General features: G+C 56.2%; 1 protein-coding gene and 2 pseudogenes across 1 annotated transcript; 2 read left to right on the top strand and 1 right to left on the bottom strand.

Annotated features, from left to right (window-relative positions):
• LOC136570618 (zinc finger protein 420-like) overlaps positions 1–26,309 on the top strand; it is a 76,939-nt pseudogene that overhangs the window by 38,015 nt on the left and 12,615 nt on the right.
• LOC136570556 (class II histocompatibility antigen, B-L beta chain-like) lies at positions 1,097–12,856 on the bottom strand. Its single transcript, XM_066571029.1, has 6 exons — positions 12,772–12,856; positions 12,025–12,297; positions 11,665–11,713; positions 11,094–11,323; positions 1,361–1,467; positions 1,097–1,258 (listed from the first exon to the last, which is right to left on the bottom strand). The coding sequence occupies exons 1-6, from the start codon at positions 12,854–12,856 to the stop codon at positions 1,097–1,099; spliced, it is 906 nt and encodes a 301-aa protein (XP_066427126.1).
• On the top strand, positions 13,549–25,520 carry LOC136570635 (serine/threonine-protein kinase PAK 3-like; annotated as a pseudogene).

Genomic DNA, 26,309 nt, shown 5'->3' with positions numbered 1-26,309 from the left:
GTGCTATCCAATTTCAAGGTGGCACAAACACAGGCACAGGCACAGACACCGGCTCTCTCTCTCTCTCTCTCCCTCTCTCTCTGGGGCTGCTGCCCGATGCCCCTCCAATGCTCCTCCACCCTCCCATCCTGCAGGGGCCTTCACCTCCCTTCTCTGTCCAAGGCCCGGCTCACCTCACGCGGCCGCATGGCTTCCCCTCCCGCACCGAGTCCGCAGCCGGGCAGGGCAGCTCTGAACCTTTCACCAACGGGAACCAAGAGAGCTTCCCCTGGGCGTTCTCTGCTTTTAACCCCCGTGTTCTCAGAGGCGTATCCATGTCCTCAGTGGCCACACCAGGTGCCAATATTCAAATCTGAGCACCTATTGGTTTGACCACTGCATCCCAAAAAAACTCACTTCCTCTCAAACCACGACAGGGAGGAGGAATGTTTTGGAAGGTTTTCATTCTGCGTTCTATGTGTATCTTTTATATATTGTAGGTTAATAATTTTTTTTTCTTTTATTCCTAAGCTGGAGCCTGCTTTGCTGTATTTCTGGTCACATCTCACAGCAGACTCCGGGGACAATGTATTTTCATGGGGGCACAGGCATTGTGCCAGCATCAAACCATGACACCCGCTCCCCTTCAGAAACACAACTTTATTAACAAGGGGTCAAGACAATTATTAAATATTATTAAAATTTTAAAAAGACATAAATTTAAATTTAAAAAACATTGCATTATATTTTAATAAGTTGTATAAATTTTAAAATAATACTGAATTGTTTTTTAATATTATTTAGAGATTCTTAACAAGGGCTGAGCTCCCCCTTGATGCTCACTGCGGGATGTGGGGAGGGGGCGATGATGACGGAGCCGGGGGGGGCTGCAGCTCCAGGGGGGCGGGGAAACCACGGGGTTCTGGTGCTGCTGCTCTTCCTCCTCCTCCTCCTCCTCCTCCTCCTCCTCCTCCTCCTCCTCCTCCTCCTCCTCCTCCCTCCGGGCCCAGCCCCCACCCTTTGTCCCCCTCCCTTTGCCCAAATCCGTCCCATCGCCGACCCCCAAACCCCTCCCCATCGCCCCCCAATAAACGGCCCCGGGGGCAACTGGGAAGCTTTATTGGGAGCACTGGGAGCAGGCACTGGGCGGGGGCAGAGCGCCAGCGGGGCTGGGGGGACACGGGACCCCCCCCAAAATCAGCGGAGCAGGGACGGAGCGGGGGGTCCCGGCCGGGCCCGAGCCCACGGGGAGGGGCTGCGGCCGCCGCCGGCTCAGGAGCTCTGTGGGCAGAGAAAAGGGGGTGACACCGGGCTGGGGGCCCCGGCGGGAGCGCACACGCTCCGCCACGGCGGGGACGCCACCCCCGGCACCCGCCCTGACCTTCTTGCGCACGTAGAAGCCGAGCCCCAGCGCCAGGAAGACGAAGCCCAAGACGAAGCCCCCGATGCCCGTCAGCATCTTGCTGCGGGCGGCGTCCAGCGGCATCTCTGGGGGGTCCGCAGGGCTCAGCGCCCCCAAAACCTCTCACGGACACCCCCAGCCCCTCCCAGCGCCCTCCCTGTGGCCCCCAGCCCAGCCAGGAGCCCCTGAAACCTCCCCCCGATCCCTTTTTGTCCTGGCCAGGAGCCACCAAAGCCCCTCCTGTTGTGGTTTGTTCGAGGTTTGTTCAGTTTTCCCCCCGTGGATGGATTAGTGGTTCTGCCCAAATTCCAGTTCTTGTCAATTACAGTGCTCCTCCCACGTTTCCATGGTTCCCCCAATGTATCCTGTTTGTCTCCCTCCCCTGGCCGCCTGCCCGTCACCCGGCACCCCTGCCCCTTTTTCCAGAAGCTTCTGGCCGGGGTGTTGGGTGATTGGTTCAGGGGCCAAGGCCCCACCCACAACCATCTCCCGTTGGCTGTTTATGGTTGTCAGTCTTCAATGTATCTTTTGTACCCCTCTTCTGATTTGTTGTTCCTGGCTCCACCCATTCCCTATAAAACCTGAGGCATTTCCCTGCCTCAGTGCTCAGACTTCAGCTCCCCGACCCATTAATACCCCTTCCAATAAAACCTACTTCCCCACTGAGCTCTGAGTCGCCCTTTCTTCCACGCCTGCAGCTTTGGAGTATTTTCGCCTGCGACCAACTGCCCTCAAGCCTAACATCGCTTGGGCACAGGGCCCGGATTTCGAGTCTGGGCAGTGCCCGATTGGCTGGAGGCCGGCTGGACTTCTCTCCTAGCCTGGGCATTTCTCTCATCTTCTGGCCGCTGCTCCAGTTTTGGCGCCCAATGTGGGGCCCACCTCGTCAGACAGCTCCTGACCAGCATTCCGGGTCAGTAGAGCTCAGAAGACCATCGGCCCGCGGACCCCACGGGCAGGATTACAAAATCCCTTGGACGCAAAACTACCCCGAGGTTGAGCAGACCTCACTTTTGAGGCAGCGCTCCCCGGGGACCCCGGACGGCAGCTCCAGCACCCGGAGTCGTCCCTGCTGCAGGACCTTCTCCGCCCCGGTTTTCTGTTCGTCACCCCCCGGACTGGTGAGTGTTCCGTCTCTCTCCCTGTCGCCTCTTTCTTCCCCCGGTGTTCTGTCACCTTCCCTTTAGTGTTCCAGACAGGGGCCGGTGGGTGGCACCCTTTTTGTTTTTTCGTTTTCCTTAGCTGGTGCGGAGAAGGCTTGGCTGTGGCTGCTGATTTATAACCCCTTATAGAGCTATGGGTGCTAGGCTCTCAGCAGCCCAGAAAGGGCTCTTTTTCCAAGTTGCGGGTGTCCTTGTTGGGGGGGGTGTTTCGTTTAATAAAAAGGAAGTTAAGAAATTAGTTAAATGGATCTCCTCTGAGTTCCCCGAGGTCTCCCCTGCCTTGATCCAAGATCCTGCCTTTTGGCGGAGAGTCTCTAAGAGACTCTCGGAGTTGGTTAGGTCAGGGGACGCCTCGCTCTCCCAATTGGCATTTTTGGCAGCTCAAATTAAAAACATTTTGAGAGCAAAAGGGGACTCAGAGAGACCAAGAGTTACGTTTAGTTGTCTCCCCGGTTCAAGTTCGGCTCCCTCTACCCTTAACCCTCCTCCCCATCACCCTAAAAGCAAGTCCGGGATTCTGAAGGGTGCAGCTCGCCCTTCCAGCCAGGCGCAGGGGATTCAGTCGTCCCCCGGCCCGTTTCGGAATTCCCCGTCCCCCCGCCCTAGGAGTCCTGGCCAGACTCCTAGGGACTCCTCATCTTCTCCTGGTTCCCCAGTCCCCGTCCCGAAATCCCCAGTTTCTAGACCCCCGTGTTCACAGTCCCCGGTTGTTAGATCCCCAAGTTCATGCTCCCCAGTTGCTAAATCCCCAGTTTATCCGCGGTTGCCTCCAATGACTCAAAATGGCTCCCAGGGAGCCCAAGATGGAGGCGACCGCATGGCTGAGTTGGCGGGAAAACCCCCTCCTTCTTCCCAGAACCCCTTCCTACAGAGTCCCAGCCCTTTCCTGCCACTCAGCCACTCCCATAGTCCCACCCTTCTGTCCTGCCCCTTTTCCAGTCCCTCCTCCTTCCCAGACCCCTCCTCCGTACCTCCCACTCCTCCTCCCACCTACCCACCCATTTCTCCTCCCCCGTTTCCCACCATAGCTCCTCCCCTGGCACCTCCCAGACCATCTCCCATGACTCCACCCCCTGTTGCTCCACCTCCTGTCGATCACCATGTCCTACCTCCTGACTCCGCCTCCTGGGAGGGTCCTTCAACATCGGACCTCCCTCCCCAGGTTCCCAGCCACGCCCCTGCCTCCCTCTCTTCCGGTTCCCACGCTCCCCCTTCCGGTTCCCACGGTCCGGGGTCCGGGGGGGGGGGGGGGTTGGGAACCAGGGACCGGGGTCTGCTGCCATACCATCGGCAGCCCCGGTCGTTTACCACCCTGAGGGGGACGGTGGGGTGCGCAGGCAGTGGGTCCCCCTTAACCATATTCAGATCAAAGAGCTGGTCAAGGCCCAAAAAGACTATGGCCGGGACAACGAGTACTTCCGGGGAGTGTTGCAGGCGACACTCTCCGAGGCCGATGTCACCCCCTATGACATCCGGCGTCTCTTCACATGCCTGCTCAATCCCACCGAGCGGGCGATGTGGGAGGCCGCCTGGAAGAGGGGAGTGACAGAAGCTCTCCCGGGCCTGTGGGGTCAACCCCATACTGGGGTGGACCTCATGGGCAATGTCCTGGCTGTTGACCAGCTCTTGGGGACCGGGAACTGGGAGGATGGGTACTCGCAGGCGAGTACCCTACCCCAGGAGGCGCTCCGGGTGACGGCCCGTGCGGCCGAGAAGGCGTTCCTGGCGCTGCCGGGGGCGGTCCCCCCTCTCTCCTTTTCAAAGATCTTCCAGGGCGCAGAGGAGCCATTCCTCGACTTCGTTGAGAAGTTGAGGAGAGCTGTCGAGCAGCAGGTGGCCGACGAAGTTGCCCGGGAGCACATCATCAGGGAGGTGGCGTCCTCCAACTGCAACACCGCGTGTAGGGACGCCATCCTTAGCCTCCCGGTGCACCCGTCCCCCTCGCTGCATGACCCGCTCGAGGTCTGCGCCCGGAAGGTCCACATCATACCATCTAGAGAAGGAGAGAGGAGAAGACCACCACCGCCCCGAGTCGGCGCCGCGGAGGAGACGCCGGGAGACGCTTTCGCCGGAGCCGCTAGCCGTCAATCTACCCCTGGAGCTACCGCTGCCACCGCACCTTGCCATCTGTGCGGCCAGCTCGGGCACTGGATGCCAGACTGCCCGTTGCGGCGGGAATTTTATGAGTTTAAGAGGGCTAAGGGACAGAGGGGGACACTCCCGCCAAAAAACTAACAGTACAGCGCAGTTCCCCCCTGCGCAAGGACATAAATAAGGCGGGAAAGATAACATCTCGCAGGGAGGGGAGGAATCAGGGACCGCCGTCCGCCGATTTTGACATTCTAATACCGGATTTGACTTCTACCAGTACTCCCAGGCCGACACCGACTCTAACCACCTTTTCTGCCTTTGAACCCTTCAGGTTGCAGCTGACGGAGCCTCTCCACCTCAAGGACTCCAACTTTCGACTCGTGTCAGTTGACCCGGAGTGCCCAGGTAACTGGGGGCGGATAAGGTGTAAGTACGTCGTTGTCGGGGACACAAAACACACACCACACGAGGTGAACATAATCCCGGGTCTCCTACCATCGGACCCGGGACAGTTCGCCGTGGGGCTGCACTGTGTCCAACCCCCCATTTTCCTGCCCAAAGGACAGGTGATCGCACAAGCGATCCCTGTCCCTGAGATGACTTGGGCCATTGGGCGTCCGCCAGCAGAGAACGCCAACCTAACTGTTGCGTGGGCCCAAGTCCTGGGGCGGGAAAGACCACACCTAAATTGTTACATCTCCAAGGGGGGAGAGGGCAAGCCTCTTCAAGGCTTGTTGGACACCGGGGCAGATGTGACGATCATTCCCTCCCGGGAATGGCCGTCACATTGGGAATTACAAAACGCGCCAGGGCATGTCCGTGGTGTAGGGGGCTTGCAATTGGCCAGACAATCAAAGAGCGTTGTACAAATTACGGGGCCGGATGGGCAATTGGCTTCTGTGCGCCCATTCGTTTTAGATTATGCGGAACCCCTGTGGGGGAGAGACCTCTTGGCCCAATGGGGAGCCCGAATTGACCTCCCAGTGACTCCCCAGGTTTTTTGGGCGGCGGTCACTGATGAGCGCCCTACCTGGAAGCCGAATTGGAGATCAGATAAACCAGTACAGGTAGTGCAGTGGCCGCTCAACAAACAAAAATTGGCGGCGCTCAACGAGCTCGTCAAGGAGCAGCTACTCAAGGGCAACCTGGTGGAGACCACGTCTCCGTGGAACTCCCCAGTGTTTGTCATCAAAAAGCCCAACAAAGATAAGTGGCGGCTCCTTCACGACCTCCGCCAAATTAATAATATCATCGAAGATATGGGGCCTCTCCAACCAGGGATGCCGTCCCCTACAATGCTCCCCCAAAATTGGAATTTGGCAGTCATTGATATAAAAGATTGTTTTTTCCAAATTCCTCTACACCCGGACGATGCTCCGCGTTTCGCCTTCACGGTTCCCTCCATCAACCGTGAAGCCCCAAGTAAGCGCTACCATTGGCGGGTCCTTCCACAGGGCATGAAGAACAGCCCAGTGATCTGTCAATGGTACGTCGCTTCCTTGCTGTCCCCGATACGTGCAGCCACCAAAGACACCATCATATATCATTATATGGATGACATCTTGGTGTGTGCTCCGACCAGCGACCTACTTACCCACGCGCTTGACTTGACAACCGATGCGTTGATTGGTGCAGGGTTCGAGCTTCAGCACGAAAAGATTCAACGGATGCCACCCTGGAAGTACCTGGGTCTTGATATAACAAAGCGGACTGTTGTTCCACAAAAATTGGCTATTAAAACCAACATAAGAAACTTGGCGGATGTCCACCAACTGTGTGGGTCCTTGAACTGGGTAAGGCCTTGGCTAGGCATTCCAACTGAAGACCTAGCCCCCCTTTTCAATTTATTGAAAGGGGGAGAGGAGCTTAGTTCTCCAAGGTCCCTTACCCCAGAGGCCCAGGCAGCGCTAGAGAAAATCCAAAATTCCATCTCGGCCAGGCAGGCCCACAGATGCCATCCGGGTCTGCCATTTAAATTCGTTATCTTGGGTAGACTGCCACACCTCCATGGGGTGATTTTTCAATGGGACGTGACCATCAAAGGCAAGGACCGGGGCTCGGGGGATCCCCTCTTAATTATAGAGTGGGTATTCCTCAGCCATCACAGGTCCAAGAGGATGACGCAGCCCGCCGAGCTGGTGGCAGAACTAATCCGAAAAGCCAGATCGCGGATCAGAGAGCTGGCAGGTGTGGACTTTGAGTGCATACACATTCCATTAAAATTAGATTCGGGCCACTTAAAAAGAAAAATGCTTGATCACCTCCTTGAGACCAATGAAATGCTCTAATTCGCTTTGGACAGCTACACCGGTCAAATCGCAGTTGATCGACCGGCCCACAAATTATTCAATCAGGAATTTACCTTATCTATCAAATCGGTTCAAAGTAGAACCCCTTTGAGGGCTTTGACAATTTTTACAGACGCATCTGGAGCATCCCACAAGTCAGTCATGACTTGGAAGGATCCTCGGACTCAGCGGTGGGAGGCCGATATCACTGAGGTAGAAGGATCGCCTCAGATTGCTGAGTTAGACGCAGTCGTCAGGGCCTTTGAGAGGTTCTCTGAGCCGTTCAATCTTGTTACGGATTCGGCTTATGTAGCAGGTGTAGTGTCCAGAGCTGAGAATGCCATATTGCAGGAGGTATCAAACATTGCTTTGTTTAATTTGCTCTCAAAGCTCGTGTATTTAGTCTCCCACCGAGAGCAACCATACTATGTGATGCACGTCAGGTCTCACACCGATTTGCCGGGGTTCATTGCGGAGGGCAACAGGCGCGCGGACGCCCTTGCCGCTCCAGTTCAAGCTGCCCCTCTCCCTGATCTGTTCGGTCAGGCAAAGATCAGCCACCAGCGATTCCATCAAAACGCCCCTGGCCTTGTTCGGCAATTTCATCTTACCCGCGAACAGGCCAAGGCGATCGTGGCTACATGTCCCCATTGCCAGTCCCACCAGCTCCCGTCTATACCTTTGGGAGCTAACCCCCGCGGTCTATCAAGTTGTGAGGTGTGGCAGATGGATGTCACCCACATTCCATCTTTTGGCCGGCTTCAGTTTGTTCATGTTTCTGTGGACGCTTTCTCTGGCGCCGTCTATGCCTCTGCCCACACAGGGGAAAAGGCGGCAGATTGTGAGAAGCATCTGCTTCAAGCGTTTGCTGTCCTGGGCATCCCCAAAGTTTTAAAAACAGACAACGGCCCAGCGTACAAGTCCAGGGAGCTGCGAAGCTTCCTGCAGCAATGGGGAATAGAACATAAAACCGGCATCCCCTATTCCCCGACAGGCCAAGCCGTGGTGGAAAGGACCCACCAGAGCCTTAAAAGAGTTTTGGATCAACAACGAGTGGCCGTGAAGGTGGAGTCTCCCCACATCCGTCTCGCGAGGGCGCTTTATACCATCAACTTTTTAAATTGTTCGTATGAAAACCTGAACCCGCCCATAGTGCGACACTTCGGGCAACACGAGCAGCTGCAGCTCAGGGCCAGGCCTCCTGTCCTCATTAAGGATCCGGAGACCTGGAAAACGGAAGGGCCTTTCGACCTCGTGACCTGGGGAAGGGGATACGCTTGTGTGTCCACCCCCTCAGGTCCGAGGTGGATCCCAGCAAAATGGGTCAAGCCCTTTCGCCCTGGGAAGACTCCAGGGGCAGAAAACGTGGGGCAGGTCACCGAGGCGTGTTGGCGGCGGCGGCGGAAACCCTAAGGGGATGGGGCCACCCTTAACCTGTATCCCCCCCTGCCTTGGGCAGAACCAAGTTTAAGTTTTTTCTTACGTCTCTCCCTCTTGTTCGTTTTAGTTACTTTCACATCAACATGGACCGGGCCCATCATTTCATCATCCTGACAGTCATCCTCATGTGGTCAACTATACCGTCGGCAGACCCTTGGATCGTTCCCCAGCCAAGGGCGAACGTATGGAGAACCCTCGCTCAAGCCATGGGCCAGGAGCACATCTGCCTGGACCTTGGCTCAGCAGAAGACCCGATGTCGTCATGCCTAGTGGGGATCCCTCTGCCTCTTTTTGAGTTCCCCTTTCCTTTTAACGTTACCTTAGGTTCCTTACTTCATCGCAACCCCCCTTTAATGGTAGACGCCCAGAACGCCTGGAGGGATGGGCTCAGGAAATTGACCCCCCTGCAGTCCGACCCTCCAGAGCTTCATTTAGTTGGCTCCGCAAAGTCTTCTGTTTGTATTTGGTTTCAGTATGCCCCCCTGTTCGGTTCCTCGAAATACTCGGACATCAGACCATCTAGTCCGGAGTACCAGGCAGCGCGATGGTGCAATTTTACCATCAGATTGCCGCTGGCTTCCACCCTTGGCGTAAAACCATTAGCGCTGCCCAGAGGAACCTTTTTTATTTGCGGAGACCGGGCGTGGGCTGGCATCCCCCCTCGTCTGGCCGGAGGCGTCTGCACTTTCGGCAAGCTGACGCTGCTTACCCCCAACGTTACCCAAATTAGAGATTGGAAAATTAAGAAGTCGCAGTCCGAATTGGCAATTTCCAAAAGAGATCTTAGAGACTTCGACCCGGACTGCGACTCAAAAATTGAACATTGGGCAAGACCAAAATCGATTGCGCTCACCATCTTTTTACCTTGGGTGTCAATCGCGAAGTCTCTGGGTGAATTGGGCCGCCTAGAGTGTTGGGTGGCAAAGCAGGCGAATTTTACCTCAGCTGCTTTGACTGACCTCTTCACAGACGAGGAGATAACTAGGAAGGCGACCCTGCAAAATCGGGCGGCCATCGATTTCCTCCTGCTGCTCCACCATCATAGCTGTGAGGAATTCGAGGGCCTGTGCTGCTTGAATTTGTCATCTAAAGCAGAAGATGCGAGGGTCTCCATACGCAAAATGAAAGAACTCGTCCATGAAATCAAAAACGAGACGTTGGACTGGCTGGGGAGCCTGTTTAAAGGCTGGGGACTGTCGGGATGGGCCGGCTCCATACTTCGATCTGTTTTGTATTTAGTTTCAGTTATAGTCATCATCGCTGCCGCCTGCTCCCTGCTGTGGGGACTAATCAAGAGACTTTTATTGAATGCCACCGCAGCCCAAGTGAACCACCTGGAACTCCCCGGAGTCGAGGAGGACCCTGCCTCGATTTCAGGCTCCGAGAGCGCAGACAGCGAAAGTATAGACTCTGAAACAGCTCGAGAGATGACGACCGTTTAGCTTAAAGACTTGGTTGATTCCCCTCCCGGTTTCTTTTTCTTTTTAAACAAAAAAGGGGGAGATGTTGTGGTTTGTTCGAGGTTTGTTCAGTTTTCCCCCCGTGGATGGATTAGTGGTTCTGCCCAAATTCCAGTTCTTGTCAATTACAGTGCTCCTCCCACGTTTCCATGGTTCCCCCAATGTATCTTGTTTGTCTCCCTCCCCTGGCCGCCTGCCCGTCACCCGGCACCCCTGCCCCTTTTTCCAGAAGCTTCTGGCCGGGGTGTTGGGTGATTGGTTCAGGGGCCAAGGCCCCACCCACAACCATCTCCCGTTGGCTGTTTATGGTTGTCAGTCTTCAATGTATCTTTTGTACCCCTCTTCTGATTTGTTGTTCCTGGCTCCACCCATTCCCTATAAAACCTGAGGCATTTCCCTGCCTCAGTGCTCAGACTTCAGCTCCCCGACCCATCAATACCCCTTCCAATAAAACCTACTTCCCCACTGAGCTCTGAGTCGCCCTTTCTTCCACGCCTGCAGCTTTGGAGTATTTTCGCCTGCGACCAACTGCCCTCAAGCCTAACATCGCTTGGGCACAGGGCCCGGATTTCGAGTCTGGGCAGTGCCCTATTGGCTGGAGACCGGCTGGACTTCTCTCCTAGCCTGGGCATTTCTCTCATCTTCTGGCCGCTGCTCCACCCTCCCGTCCCTCTGAGGATCCCACAGCCCCCTCCTAGTTGCCCCCAGCGCCCCAGGAGCCCCAAAGCCTCTCGCAGTCCCTTGGCAGCCCCAGCAGGACTCAGCCAGAGCCCTCCCAGTCTGTGCCCAGCACAACCGAGCTCATGGCGAGCCCCGCTTTGCCATGGCCGATCTCCTTCCAGCCCCTCCAGGCTCACTGCGATCCCTCCCAGTCACACCCAGCGCCCCCAAACTCCCTCCCAGTCACACCCAGCACCCCCAAACTCCCTCCCAGTCACACCCAGCGCCCCCAAACTCCCTCCCAGTCACACCCGGCGTCCCCAAACTCCCTCCCAGTCACACCCAGCACCCCCAAACTCCCTCCCAGTCACACCCAGCACCCCCAAACTCCCTCCCAGTCACACCCAACGCCCCCAAACTCCCTCCCAGTGCCCGCCAGGACCCCCCCCAACCCCATCCCACCCTCCCCAGCATCCCCCAAACCCCTTCCCAGCCCTTGCCCAGCCCCCAGGGCCTCTTCCAGTTCTAGCCCGGCTCTCTCCAGCTCCCTCCCAGTGGCTCCCAGCACAGCCCAGTGGCTCTGCCAGCGCCCCCAGGGGCTCCCCCGTACCCCAGTGCCAGCTCAGGGGCTGCTCCAGGCTGACGTGCTCCACCTGGCAGCTGTAGGTGAGCCCGCGCCGGGGCGGGGTTTCCAGCAGCACCAGCAGCTGGTAGGTCCAGTCCCCGTTGGGGATCACGTCGGTGGCCACCACGTGCTCCGAGAGCTCCTGCTGGCCCTGGAACCACCTCACCTGGATGGCAGCAGGGTAGAAATCCATCACGGAGCAGAGAGAGAGAGAGAGAGAGAGAGAGAGAGAGAGAGAGAGAGAGGGGACACTGGGATCAGCTGGGGGGCACTGGGAGAGAGAGAGGGGAGGGCTGGGGTGGGTTGGAGAGGGACTGGGAGTGACTGGGAATCGGCTGGGAATGGATTGGGAGGGACTGGAAATGGACTGGGAGGGACTGGGAACGGCCTGAGAATGGACTGGGATGGACTGGGAGGGACAGGGGTGGCACTGAGATAGGTGGGAGGGGATGGACGGGCACTGGGAGAGAGAATGGAGGTCTGGGAGTGAACTGGGACTGAGCTTGGAATGGACTGGCAGTTGACTTGGAGGGGCTGGATGGGACTGTGAAAGACCGGGAGAGGCTGAGAGGTAATGGGAGGGATTTTGGTGGCACTGGGAGGAACTGGTAATGAAGTGCGCGGCACTGGGAGGCCGAGTCAGCGCAGGGCACTCGGCGCTGCGGGTCTGCCTGGCAACCCATGAGTCACCAGAGAGACGCGACCTGATTGGCTGAAAAGCGTCACCGTTACGCGTCGCTGAAATGGACGCGCGTGGGGACACTGGAAGGGACTGGGATGGACTGGGAGGGACAGAAGGACCTGAGATGGGCCCAAGGAGGGCTGAGGGATCCAGGGGCGATTCCCAGGGAGGTTTCTGAGGCTCCAGGGCCATTGGCAGGGCAGGGCGCCAGGGGACGCGCTGCCCCGCGATCACCTCGCTGCTCCACGGTGGTGAACTTGGCATAAATATCGTAGTTGTGCCGACAGAGCCAGTCCACCGCAGTCCGTGTTTTCTGCATCCATTCCGGGTCGCTGTTTCTGTCCCTGGCCCACCTCTCCCCATAGTGGGTGAACCCCACGTACACCCCGACGTCGCTGTCGAATATCAGGAACTGATCCCGGTTGTAGATGTATCTCGCAACGAACCTCACCTTTTCGGTGCCGTTAATGAACTGACATTCGTACTTATGCATGTTCTGGAACACCCCTGTGAGTTCAGGACACAGCTAAGGGCTTGCCTCCCCAGTACCCCCCAGCAGCACCCCCAGAGCTCCGGGGCCCACCCCGGATCCCCACTCCGCAGCCCCTGTGCCCCACGGCCGCCATGGGACTCTCCTGTCCGCGCTGCCGCTTCCTCTTTGCCGCCCTTCCTCCATTTCCCCTTTCACGTCCTCTCCCCTCCCACCTCCGGCCGCTCCCAATCACTTTTGGGGTCCCATTTCCCCATTTTCCCACAAATCCCCCAATCCACAACCCCTCGGGCTCAGTTTTGGGGTTCCCCCTCCCCTTTTCCCCACTTCCCCACCTTCTCCCACCCGTCCCTCCCCTCCCCCCACCCCTCAGCCCCTCCCGCTCTCCCTTTGGGGGGTCCCCTCCTCCTCCCCCTCCATTCCGGGCTCCCCCCTTCGCCCCCTTTTCCCCCTTTCCCCCCCCGTCCCAGCGCCTCCCGCCCCCCGCTCACCCGAGAGCTCCGCGCCCGCAGCCGGGGGGGCTCCCAGCACCACCTGTGCCACCAGTAGGGCCCCAGCTGCCGCCCCTCGCCCCATGGCCGGGGCCGGGCAGGGAGCAGCAGCCCCAAAGCAGCCGCGCTGCGCTGGCAGCACCAGTCCGGAGCAGGGCGGGCTCGGCAGCGCCGCGCGCTCTCATTGGCTGCCGCCACTTTTGGGCAGCGATCGGCCACGGGCTCTGCCCGGCAACCGATGACGCAATAAAACGTCCCGAGCTCTCATTGGCTGAGCCGCCTCCTGCCTGCGCTGCCATTGGCTGAGGCCTTTCCGGGCCGCTGCAGCCCCGGGCTGGGGGTTTTTTGGGGAGGGGGAACCTTGGGGCGCTGGGCCGGTGGGAGCTCAGGTGAGCCCAGCAATGCGTGCCCAGGGCCGCGGGATCTCAGCGGTGCCCGTGGCGAGCGGTGACGCTGGCCCGATGCCAGGCACCCCCAGAGCCGCTCTGTCCCTGCCCCTGCAGCCGCACAGGGACAGAAAATGGAACCGAGGGATCCTGGCTGGGGAGAAGGACCGGGAGAGATCCCTCAGCAAATCCCGCACGGGCACAACAGACCTGGCCTGGGCACACGGAGGGAATTTATTACCAACCAAATCACAGCAGCACAAGGAGAAGGGAAAGAAATCTCTCCTGCACCTTCCCCCCACCCAACACGGATCAGCCAGAACAGGGGTCACCAGGGCTCTGCCCAACGGGGATCACTGAGGATCATTCAGCACGGATCCTCCCATGGGCGATGGAGCTGGAGCAGCGCACGAAGCTCTTCCCACACTCGGGACACTCGCAGGGCTCTCCCTGGTGTGCAAGTGCTGGTGAGTGACGATCTCTGAATCCCATTTGAAGCTCTTCTGACATTCCAAGCACTCCTAGGGCCATTCCCTAGTGTGGATCTCGTGGTGCTTGCTGAGGTCGGAGGTCCCACTGAAGCTCTTCCCACATTCCCCACACTCCCAGGGCCTCTCCCCAGTGTGGATGTTCAGGTGTTCCATCAGGGTGGAGCTGTAGCTGAAACCCTTCCCACATTCCAAGCATTTGTGGGGCTTCTCCCTGCCATGAGGCTTCTCCACCAGCTCTGAGCTCTGCTGGATCTCCGGCCTCCTTCCTGGCTCAGGGGGGCTCTTTCCTCCTCACACCTCCCTGGGCTGGGTTTGCAGCCCCTCCTCATGAGGGATCTCTGGGCCTTTTCCTCCTCCTCCATCTGGCCACAGCTTGGGAATGACAGACCCTGGTTTGGGGAAACCAAGGTGGGAGCGCCTTGGAGTAGAGGCTCCTCCTGGCCAGGTCCATCTCGAGAAGTCAGCAGGAGTCTTGTGTCCATGAAAATCCCTACAATGTCAAGATTCAGTCCCAAAAAACTCTCCCAGCAGTTCCCTATTGCTGATCTCTCCACATTTGGGGTTCCAGAGGTTTCCTTTCCTTAGGATCATGGGGGTCCAATGGTTCCAGGGGTTCTCCATTCTCCGGCGTCCAGCTCAGGGATGATTCAGGGCCTTTTGGGGGTCCATGGGGGCCCTTCTCCCCTGATGCTCTGCTCTGAGATCCCAGGGATCCCAGGGGTCCCTCCTCTCCAGGCTCCCCCACTTTCCATTCTGCCGGGGTCCCCCAGCTCTGGGATTGCCCCTCTCTGCTCTCCCCACTCTGGGGGTCCCAGGGGTTCCCCTCCTCTGCTCTCCCTGCGGTCCCCAGGACCAATGTCCTCCCCTGCCCATACTGGGCAATGGCCACGTGGGCCCCCAAAGATCCCCCCAAGGGGCTCAGCTTTGGGCTCCTGCAAGATCCAAACCTACACACACAGAGAAAAAAAAAAACCTCCCAGAGACACCAGATGATATTTGGGGTCAATTCCACAATCTACAAGTTCCAAATACCCCCCCAATAAAAAACCCTCTCAGGGACTCCTGGATAGATTTGGGACGAGCTCCCCCTCCCCACTGAGCTGCAAGACGAGGTGGGGGCGATGGTCCCGTGGCTGCGGCCACAGGGGGCACTGGAACCTCCTGTTCCTGCTGTTCCTGTTCCTGCTCCTCCTCTTCCTGCTCCCCCTTTTCCTCCCTCTCTCCTCCTCCTCCTCCTTCCTAATCCCACCTCGTCCCCAGTTCCTGCCTTCTGTGTATTTAGAGTGGAGAACCTTGCTTGTTTTTAGAACTAGAACAAAGATCCCAGATGGAACAAGGCTTGCTGCTTTTAGTCAGAACTATCAGTGACTAAAGGTCACGTTTCCTTTGCTTTGGTCCTGTCCTTGTTCTCCTCAGTGTTCAGGCTGGGCTATGGGGTGTCCTTGTTTGCTGCATTTTCCGAGTTCCTCTTGCATCCTTTGGGCCATGGGCTGTGCCCTGGGAGGGTTCTTTGTGCTCCTTTGTGACACAGGAGAACCTTCCAGGCGGTTTCTGCGTGAGCTGCTGCTGGGATGTCACAGGAACAGCGCCACGTCCCCGTGGTGTTCCCGTTGCTGTGGGACACGGAGGCCTCAGTGCCCAGAGTGGCTCTGGGCTCGCTGCCGGAGGATCCTCCTGCCCGAGGCATTCTCAGCAGCCAGCCCAGCCCTGTCCTTCTGTGCTTGCAGGGCTACAGGCTGCAGGCGTGTGCAGCACAGCCAAAATGATCCAGCACGTGGCTGCTGCAGTTTGCACTCTGTACTCTGTGGCTTATTCAGGGTATTTTTTAACCCACTTGGCACGTAAGTCGAGGTTTTCCCTCAGTGCAGCATCTGTGGCTTTGGGCTTGCTGTGTGCTTTCTGTTCTTCCTCTGGAGCTGAGTTGACTTTGGAACCAAATGGCCATGAAGACACCATTGCTTTGGGAGAGCTCCTGCCAGCAGCTGCAGCTGAAAAAGGGGGTGTCTGCAGCCAGCGGGGCATGCACAGCATCTGCAATGAGCCCTGGGGGGTTCTGTTCCCTCAAGCAGGGAGTCTGTGCCAGCAGAGCCTGGAACTCCCTCCCTTTGCTGCTCCAGCCAAGAACTGACCCAGCCCAGTGTTTTGTGCTTGTTCTCTTGCTTGCTGTGGGAAGGGACTGTGGCTCCTGGAGGGATGCAGTGAAAGCAAAATGCTCTCTCGGGGTTGCCTTGCTCCGTGGCATTTCCCAGCACTGGCAGTTTTTCTCCTAAGAGCATCTGGTTCATGTTCCCTCTCCCATTGCAGGGCACCTCCTGTCTGGATTCCGAGCAGCTCCTCCTTCGGTGAGTGGGAAAGGAACCTTTGGTGTTTGGAATTGTGCAGCAAGTTGTGAGCTCGGCATGTGGCAGTCGAGGGCCAGCCTGGGAGGCTGAAGGAAAGTTCCTGTCAGTGTCTTTGCGGCAGCAGCAGCAGCAGCAGCAAAGGAATTCCCATCAGTTTTCTCCTTTTCTGCTGAAGAGCTTTTGAAGAGCTGCAGGTCTGGTTTTGCAGGCAGAGGATTGCTTGCTGGCTTTAGCCATGGTGGAATATGGAATTCCCAACAATAAGTGGCAATGTCGACTTTAGCCCATTGTTGGAACAGCTCCAAACCCCATTTCTGCTTAGTGCAGCTGGATGTGCAGCTGAGGATAAATAAGGTGATAACTGAGAGAGAACTTCCCGTCCCTCACGCTGCCGTCTGTCCACAGGGCACAAAAGCAGCACCAGCACCTCCTGGGGCTCCCTCTGCTTCTGAAGAGGAGGTCAACAAGGAGGAAGACAGCAGTGAGCTTCCCGCTGCTCTGGGGGACGATGGTGAACTTCCCTCAGTGCCGGGAGATGACAGTGAACTTCCCGCTGCCCTGGGAGACGAGGGCGAACATCCCGCGGGGTGGGAATGCAACGGCGAGGCTCCCGCGGGGTGGGACAAGGACAGGGGACATCTCCCGGCCTGGGACGAGGACGGTGGATGTCCCCTGGTGTGGGATCAGAGTGGCCAAGCTCCCACGGAGTGGGATGAGGACAATGGACATCTCCCAGTGTGGGATGAGGATGGAGGATATCCTGTGGCTTGGGAAGAGGAGAGTGAACATCTCCCAGCATGGGAAGTGGACAGCAAACATCCCCTGGCTTGGAAAGAGGATGGCGAACCTGCAGCGTTTTGGGAAGAGGATGGAGAAGCTGCAGCATTTTGGGAAGAGGATGGAGAAGCTCCCTCTGCTTGGGAAGAGGACAATGAACCTCCCTCCGCTGTGGGATCCTGGGCTGAACATTCTGACAGCAGCACAGCTGGGCAGCCAGAGGGGAGGCAGGGTCTCACTCTGGGAGGGAGCGTCTTCCACGTGGTTTCTTTCAGGGAGCACCGTGAGCGAGGCGGAGCCTGCCGAGAAATACCTGGAAGTGGAGCAGATTGGCCAAGGGTAAGTGCACGGCAGCTGCTGCTGCACAAGCAGGGCCGGGTGTTGTGCTGGTGCAGGATCAAGTGAGAAGTCAGGAGAGCTCCAAACACCTTCAGACACTGGGCTACCATCCTGCTGTCTCTCAGTCCTGATCAGAATTGATAACTGTGGTCAGAAGGCGCCGTCAAAGGCCCCTGAGGCTGGCAGTGTCCTGCCTGCAGCAAGGAGCAGGACCTGGAAGATCTTCTGTCCCTGGAACTGGATTGCCTAAAAGAGCAACTCACCATGTGGTGACTGTCAGAAAACAGTTCTCAAGAAGATTTCTTTCAAATATTTTCCTTCAAAAAATATCCACTGGTCAGGATTATCAATTTAATAGTTTAGAAACAGAAACCAGAGATGAACTAATAAGTGCTCTATTCTAGCACAGGTAGCAGACCCCATCCATTCAGTAACAGACACAGAGCTGATGCACTCTGGGGGAAAAAGCATCACCTGCCTGATGGCAGGGCCCTTGTGGAACCTGCAGGTCTTAGGCAGGAAATGGAAAAGGATGAAATGCATTCTTTTCCAGGTCTTTAGAAACCCATTTCTCACCTCAGGTTTTGAACTAAAGCAATTCAGGGTGGACATTGGGATTTTCTCCAGCCCAATTCCTTTGTGTTGGGTCTCAGTTTTCTCCTGCACACCTTGCATGGCAGAGGGCTGGTGGCTGCTGTGCTGTTGTTGGAAGGGTCGATGCACCCAGGTGTTTGTGAACGCTGCAGGCAGCAGAGATCTCCTGTCTGGGCTGGCTTTCCCTGCCAGGGCCTAAAGCGCTGCTTCTTTCTTCTCTGCTGTTTTGTCTCCAGGGCTTTCGGAGCCGTTTATAAAGGACTCGACAGGGCCACTGGAGGAGAGGTCAGTGCCAACACGCCCAGCACGCCTGGCAGCTCTCCAGGGCTTTCCCCTCTGCTGGGAGCTGTGGCTGCAGCTTTGGGGGCCAGCAGAGCTTTCCTGCCCAGGCTGCTCCTCTGAAGGCAGAGCAGTGTCAGCCTGCAGAGCACAGCTGGGACAGACTTGGTCCTTCTGAAGCGCCAAAGGAATGCAAGGAGGGCAGCGGTGTCTGTCAGAGCAGGACACGCTGGCTTGGCCTTCATATCTAAAAGTGTGAATGCATCAGCTGCTGGAGACTGAGGCCCAATTTATCTTCATCCCAGCCTCAGATAGGAACATTATCTAGCTATTCTTAGCTAAACTATAACACTATTATGTCCATCCTGCCTTTCATTTTCAAAGGCTACCTCAAGGCCTAATTAGGGAGAGATCCTGCTTGGGCTCAATTTGGGGTTTTAGTCCTACTTCAGCTGTTCACAGAGAGAGGGAGAGAAATGAGGAGATGGATATCCAGAGCAAAGCTCTCTCCTAAACCCTGAAGTTGTGTTTGGGTCTGGTGTCAGTGACAGCCTGTGACAGGGATCACCTGAGCAATGGGTGTGCGTGTCTGCTTTGTTCTGCAATCCCAAACAGAGCAGCTGGATCTGAAATCATGTCCAAATCCCATAGAATTGCTGAGGGGTTCCTGGCTGTTTTGCTCTGTTTTCACAGAACCAGAATTAACTCCTGCTTGCAAAATGGGTTTGAATAATAATAGTAGGAGTGTTGAGGCCATTTGAGAAGACTGTAGGTGCAGAGAATGTTGTTAGAGCTTTGAGGCTGACAGCTGAGGGACCATTTCTGCAGAGCTTGCAAGGCCAAATGTCCCTGGCCATGTGTCCTGTAAGCAGCCCCCAGCTGGCAGAGCAATGGGCTGTGGGAATGGCCCTTGCTGAGCTCTGTGTCCCATCCCAAGGCAGTTTGGCACAGCCCGGCTCCATTGCTCCACAAAGACTCGCTCCGTGTTTGCTGTGGCCTCCTGCCACAGACTCCTCCAGTTAAAGGCTGCAATGTCCCTTCAGGTGGCCATCAAGAAAATGAGTCTCAGAGGGCAGAACAGGGAACGAGCTGTGAATGAGATCCTGCTCCTAAAGGACAAGAAGAACCCCAACATTGTCAACTCTTTGGACAGGTGAGTGCTTCAGCTCTGATCCCGTGCCCGGGCCCTGCGTTGACCTTTCCTGGCATCCGGAGTCTGTAGCCTGGTTTGAAAATGCCTGACCCAGCCACATCTTCCCAAACCAACAGCCTGGCAGTTCACTCCCTCCATGTGCTTTTGTTGCTTTGCTTTGGTTTTTCCTTCAAGTTGACCCCGTTTGCTGTGTCTCCCAGCAAGTGCTGATAAAGCACAGCAGAAATTATTTCCCTTGGCTTCTTCTTCCCAGCCCTTTTCCATTGCTACAGATGCCAGGAAGATCGGGTTCTTGTTTCCAGAAATGCCTCATTTGCCCATTTTTCACTGGCCTTGCCTGTTTCTGAAGGGATTTTCTGAAAGGTTTTCTGACTGCTTTTGTCCCAAGTGCTGCACGGCCTCCTCCCCTGGATAACCCTGGCAGTTGTGTTGCCTTGTTCTGGAGGGAATGGTGGAACTGATGAGTTCATAAGCTGAACCAGCTGGGGCCAAGGCTTGTGGTTCCACATTGATCTGGGCTGTTGCTAAACTTCATTTTTCACCTGCTTGCCATCTAAGGCCTCTCCTTTCTCACAGGTGTCTCCTTCCCCTTTAGACTGTGCAGATTCCAAGGGCTGTGCAGCCTGGCAGGAATGTCTCTCCATCTGATTCTGTCCTCACTGACAAGTGACCTGGAAACAAAACTCCACTCCAGGCTTTTCCATGGGGGAATTGAGCTCTGCACTTTCATCTCCATGCCATTGCTTTCCTCTTCCAGCTTCCTTGTGGATGGAGATCTCTGGCTGGTGATGGAATACATGGATGGAGGAACTTTGCGGGACGTTGTCAGACAGACACGCATGGCTGAAGGAGAGATGGCAGCTGTCAGTCGGGAGGTGAGGGATCCTGCTTGTCACTCCCATGGCTGGGACACGATGGTCCTTCCAAACAGGGCGTGAGAACAGGAGTGGCTCCATGTTCAGGGCTTTGTTTCTGAGTTGTTTTTATGAGCTGGAGAAGAAAGAGCCTCTGCAGGGAATGGCCTGCCAGCATCACTGCACTTCTACTCTGTTCTTGTTCTCTCTCCTGCTGTTGTGGTACTCTCTGTCTGCTTTGGATTTGATTTGCTGTTCTCAGCTTTGCCTTGAACCGTTTGCCTGGAGCTTGTGTGCACTGCACTCCTGGCCTGTCACAGCAAAGCTGCTGCTGGCAGAATTCTGAGCTGTCCTTTCTGGTGTGATATATTCCAGCCATTGGTTTTTGCCCTCATGTTTCTTGTTCTCTCTCAGTGTCTGCAGGGCCTGGATTTCCTCCATTCCAACCGGGTGATCCACAGGGATCTGAAGAGCTCCAACATCCTCCTGGGCATGGACGGCTCTGTCAGGCTGGGTGGGTGTTCCTGGCCAGGCACGGCGCTCCCGGGCTGCGGGGCTGGGGCTGCTTCCCAGGGAGGGCCAGAGCCCCACAAGGGCTGCTGGGGGCACTGCCCGGCCCCTGCTGCCAGCTGAGAGCGGCTGCCCCTGCAGAGAGCTCAGGAGAGGAGCAGGGGGCCAGCAGTGCCTTTGCTCTGGCCATGGCCCTTCCAGAGGGGCAGCAGTGGGAATCTAAAGCTCCAAGGGAATCAGTAAAAGCCACTGCAGGAAAGCTGAGGGTTTCTTGAAGGGTCCAGTTCCATCTTTCCTTTCCTTGGCTACAGCCCTAAGGACTTTTCCAGCTGACTTCACTACTGCACTCTCAGATTGAGCGTGGGGAATCTTTGTGCTTGGTTTCCTCATTGCAGCTGCCTTTGACAGGGTTTGTTTCTGTCCTCAGCTGATTTTGGCCTCTGCGCTCAGCTCAGCCCTGAGCAGGACCAGCGCAGCTCCATGGTGGGCACTGCTCACTGGATGGCCCCAGAAGTTGTGACCAGATCTCCTTATGGCCCCAAGGTGGACATCTGGTCCTTCGGCATTGTGACCATCGAGATGGTGGAAGGAGAACCTCCTTACTTCAGGGAAACGGCGGCCATGGTAAGAGGCAAATTCTCCAGGGGCTGCAGAGGCTGCGAGCACAGGGGGACCCTGCACTGGGAGCAGCAGCTGGAGGTTTCTGCACATGGGAAGGGAATTCCCAGAGGACTTGTGCCTCCACACAGACAAATTTTCTGCAGTCTCCAGCAACAATTTGCTTTGGGCTTTATGTTGTTGCAGCTCTTCTGGCTGTGAGGATGACCTGGAAATATGAAGCAAGTGCATCAGCTCTAATGTTATCTTGCAAGAAAACTCCACACCATCCCCAAATCCCAGCCCCAAACCCAACAAGATTTCTGCAGGAGTTTCTAAAAGACATTTTGCAAGATGATCTCCCCTGATTCTTCTCACTGGGAAACTTGTCTAAAACCTGAAGATGATGCTTTAACATCCTCATAGTCTAATGTATTTCTTTCCTAGTCCAAGCTACTTTTTCCATGTCACCAAGCCTGAGCTTTCAGCATCACAAACCTCCTGTTTCTTGCCTGGCAGTTTCTGGGATGGGGCATCAGGAATGCATTTACTTGTCAGTGGCACTGCAGAGATGCGCTTGATGGAAGAATCCTCTGAAATAACACAAGCAGACCACAGTGAATCTGGAAAATGGCCTGTAAAGCTGGTGTCCATATTTGGAGAAGCAAAATGGGCTATTTCTGATGGAGGTTCCTACTAACAAAGCCAGCCAATGAAACTGGCTCTGAAGGCGAGATCATTTGGATGTTGCAGTGGCTGTGGCAGCCGCAGGGTTTGGGTTTTTTGCTTGGCATAGCAAAATGAGCTCTGAGCAGCATCTCTGGCAGGGAGGAAAGTGCCCCTGGCGCTGGGGCTGAGGCCCCGGGGTGGATGTGAGCCCGTGTGGGTGTGAAGGAAGCTGGCAGAGCGCTGAGTTTGCTTTCCCTGCAGGCTCGCACTCTGATCCGGCAGAACGGGACCCCGCAGCTGCAGGAGCCCCGGCGCCTGTCGGCTCTGCTGCGGGACTTCCTCGAGTGCAGCCTGGAGCCGGACGAGGAGCGGCGCTGGGCTGCCCAGGAGCTGCTGCAGGTGAGAGCCAAGGGCTGCAGGGGAAGCAGCAGCGCCAGGGAGGGGTTTTCTTGTGGGGCCCCCTCCGATAGTCTCCAGTCTCGCTGCGTTCCACGCGCAGAGCGAGCAGAATCCTCGCCTGCTGTGGCCTGGCAGGCTCCTTTCGAGCTCATCTGGACCTGGTGCCCCACAGCGAGCAGGGACATCTTCAAGCAGCTCAGGGGGCTCAGAGCCCTGCCTCACCTGAGCTTGGATGTTTCCAGGGAGGAGGCACCTCCCACATCTCTGGGCACCTTCTGTCAGTGTTTCCCCACTCTCCCGGTTAAAAAATTCTTCCTTAGATCTAATCTGAGCCTGCTTCCCTCTCCTGAGTTTCAAACCATTTCCCTTTGTCCTGTTGCAACAGGAACTTGACTCTGGAAAGTAACAGTTAATTTCTTTCCTTTTTATCCTTTGGACAGCACCCGTTTTTATCATCAGCCAAGCCTCTCTGCAGCCTGACCCCTCTGATCACTGCAGCAAAGCAACTGAGGGAGCAGCAGAGCAGAGGAAGCACTTGAGGACAGCTTCTTGTTCCAGTAGTTAGGACAACTAGTTAGTTATGGTAGTTAGCATTGCTAGTTAGTCATGGTAGTTAGCACTGGCAGTTAGTTAGGGTAGTTAGCATTGCTAGTTAGTTATGGTAGTTAGAGCAGCCTGTTTGTTATGAAAGTTTTATGAATAAAAACTCTCTTAAACCTCAACTCCCTTGACGTGTCCCTTCCCTCTCCCGCCGTGACTCAGCTGCCCGGAGCAATGTGAGGGGAGAGCGGGCCCAGCCTGGCCCAGAGCTGAGCCCCAGCAGAGCCCTGGCAGAGCCCAGAGCAGCCTCGGCACCTGCAGAGTCAGCCTGGAAGGAGGCGCTTGGAGCCTTCTCGGCTGCACCCGGCTCTTGGTTACAAACTGTGTGTGCTGGAAAATGCCACCGGCTCTGCAGGAGGGCAGAAGGGGCCCGGGGAAGGCCCAGGTGCTCCATGCAAGGGAAAAACCTGCCCTGGGTTTGTTATAAATAACTAGGTAGTGTTGGCTTTTGCTATTATGTATTGACTTCTGCAAAATATTCTTAATCACAACGAGTTTGATATAGTACAGTTTGTAATCACTTTTAACTGCTTTTGCTATAGTATAATTTGTCAGCTTTTTGTGGCCAATGCCCTGGCCCCTGTGTAGCTCATATCCTCAGAACATCATTTATGGATGATATTTTAGTTTGTGGACAGTGTGAAAAATATACATTATAGTTTTGGCTTTTGCAAAATATTGAAGTGCATGCCAGATGTTGTGCATTATAATGTTAACTTTTGCAGAAGTAGCTGTAATTGTGAAATAAGAACTAATGCTTTTATTTTTGTAACTAACTGACAATACTGAGAATGACTCAGAGATATTTGTGAAATAGCTAATGTTGGTTTAAAGTACTTGTGGAAGTAGCTAAAAGCGTCTGCATGGTCAGATAACATCTAAGGAAGGGATGTGATGAGGACCCCTGCCACTGACCCTTCCACTGTCAATAACTGTCACCTGCTGAAACCACAGACCAGGGGCCCTTGTGAGGCAGTGACACACAACCCTCAAAACAGCAATCCACGATTCCTGCACGTGCTCTAAAAAGGCGAGTTGGGGGTCAAACCAACCTAAAGAATTCCTGGAACATGTAAATGTGTTCAAGGAAATGTTTGAATATGTATAATCATTATGAATATGTATTTGAACAATACAATGGAAAAAGTAGACAAGAAGAGTTGCTGTGGTTAACCGGTGTGCCTCTGGCCATTGCCAACACCCAGCACTGTTACTGATTTGTCCCTTATTATTCCTTATTAAACTTTTAAAAATTCTAAAGAGTGAGGCTCATTTCTCACAAAACCCAAGGTGCTCACCCCTTGTTGCTCTCCTAAGCTAGATTTGTCAATCCTAAATTTTGTCTGGGCGGTGGAGGAGGAGGCTGCAAGGAAAAGAAAGATGTACTGGTGTGGAGGCCCAGGACTCTACCATCAGAGTCTCAATTCCACAGCTATGGAGGACTGGTCCCCAAAGAGAAGAATAGATTTCAAGGTTATGGTGAGAAGCTTGCTTCTCCCAGAGATCTTTGCAGGCACATGCGGATTTATGGAAAGTTCTGTTACCCCATTGGCCCGTTGGCCTAATTACCCAAATTCACCCCCTATTACCCATCTCTGGTTAGTCCCTAGAATGTTCTCCATCTCTGTCCCTCCATTGGCCCCAGTTTACTGCATTCCTCTGCCCCTGTTTCCCTATTAGCTGACCCGACCCTTAACCCCTCCTTTGCCCCATTTTCCCCCATATCCATTGGACCCTGACCCTCAGCTCCACCCTCACTACCCCATATAAAAACCCCCTGTGCCCTCAGCTGGCACCCTGTCTTTGTGCCTGGACCCTGTTCAGCTCTGTCCCCTGTTCCTGTACCAATAAACCCAGTTTGCTGAGATCATACCCAGACCCATCCTGCCGACTTTGTCAGCTTTATAAAGCAGCCGTGAGCTCCGGGCTCCTGAGTGCCGGACACTCCAAGGGCCTCGGCAGCGCCAGGACGCTCCAGAGTGGGACAGCCAGGCAGGGCAGGAGGAATCACTGCCCCTTTCCCCTCCCTGCTGCTCCATCTCCCAGCCCAGCATCGCTGCAGGACAGCCTCACTGCCAACGCCATCCTGCCAGGGATGGACTGGGGGGATCTCCTTCCCCTTCCCTCTGCCATGGAGGCAAATCCCATCTTCTCCTTGTCCACCCTCCTTCTCATTCTGTCCTACATCCATCCACGTTCCTTTTCCATCTCCTTCCTCCCTTGTTCCTTCTTCCTTCCTCTCCTCCTGCCTTTTCCCTTCTCCCTGTCTCTTCCTCTCCTTGTCTTCCTCCCCCAGGCACTGAGCTGCGGACAGAGACCAGGGAGAACAAATCCCTGCCACAGAACCTCGTGGAAGAGGCCATTTGGAACAGCTCCATGGCACAGGAATCCAATGGGGAGGAAAAGCCCCAGAGATCCCACACGAGGAGGGGCTGCAAACCCAGCCTGGGGAGCTGTGAGGAGGTAAAACCCTCCCTGTGCTGGGAAGGGTGTGGGGAATGTGAGAAGAGCTTCAGGCAGAGCTCAGCCTATTCCTGGCGCCTCCAAAAACGGCGGTGCCAGATGCAGAGATCCCCCTGCAGATCCATGGGGCTGCAGAGATCCCCCTGCAGATCCATGGGGATGCAGAGATCCCCCTGCAGCCCCCGGAGCAGCCACGCTGGAGCACGGGGATGCCTGAGAGGAGGCTGTGACCCCGTGGCCAGAGGGGCCCCGCTGGAGCAGCCTGTCCTGGCAGGACTGACCCCGGGGCACAGTGACCCACGCTGCAGCACTTGGAGGGGGGCTGTGCCCCGTGGGATGGACTCAGCTTGGAGAAGTTCCTGGAAAAGTCTCCGGTGGGAGAGAGCCCAGGGTGCAGCAGGGGAACGACTCCTGTCCCTGAGCAGAGGGAGAAGCCCCGGGGCATGAAGTGAGCACGGCCCCATTCCCTGTCTCCGGCACTGCCGGGGTAGGAGGTGCAGCTGGAAGGAGGGAGGCGTGGGGGAAGGCTGGATTAAAGGCTCTTCACTTACTCCTCATTATCCTGCTCTGAATTTTTGGAGTTCTCTGTCAGAAATCTCTCCCCTCCCCCAAACATCCACAGGGGTTTGGGGCGGTTTTCCCTATTTGAGGGAAATCAAAGCGATGCACTGATGCTCCTAATCAGGGGTATGAGAAGTGAGGCTCCCGGCTTCCCGCTGAGCCGGAGCCACCGGAGCCGCAGTGCCGGGAAAGCCGTGGCGGGAGGTGCGGAGAAGTTTGTGTTTTCAGCTCAATCCCCTCGGCCCCGGGCCCGTTCCAGGGCTGTTCCTCATCTCCGGTTCTGCCCTCACGCAGCCCGGGGGGCCCTGAGAGCGCGGGGCGAGGCTGTGCCGTGTGCAGAGCCCGCCCCTGGCTGCGATTGGGCGACGGTGCCGTCAGTCGTGGTTCTGGCGCGCTGATTGGTGGGAGCGGGGCGGGGCAGGGCCCCGGTGGCGGCCTGAGGGCGGCCGTGGCTCGGCAGTGCCGCCACTGGCGGAGCGTCTGTGCGGGCCCGGGAGCGGCGGCAGCGGCCGGAGCGCGGTGAG

This window comes from Molothrus aeneus, unplaced genomic scaffold, assembly GCF_037042795.1.
Source record: "Molothrus aeneus isolate 106 unplaced genomic scaffold, BPBGC_Maene_1.0 scaffold_35, whole genome shotgun sequence".
Classification (NCBI taxonomy): Eukaryota; Metazoa; Chordata; class Aves; order Passeriformes; family Icteridae; genus Molothrus; species Molothrus aeneus.
This window is presented reverse-complemented; position numbering and strand designations above follow the sequence as displayed.

Excerpts from the sequence above, each read along its gene's own strand:
- LOC136570556 (XM_066571029.1), bottom strand. The coding sequence starts at position 12,856 with ATGGGGCGAGGGGCGGCAGCTGGGGCCCTACTGGTGGCACAGGTGGTG. Across the intron at positions 12,298-12,771 it reads TGCGGGCGCGGAGCTCTCGG|GGGTGTTCCAGAACATGCAT; the intron begins GTGAGCGGGGGG and ends CTGAACTCACAG. Across the intron at positions 1,259-1,360 it reads GCTTCTACGTGCGCAAGAAG|CTCCTGAGCCGGCGGCGGCC; the intron begins GTCAGGGCGGGT and ends CTGCCCACAGAG.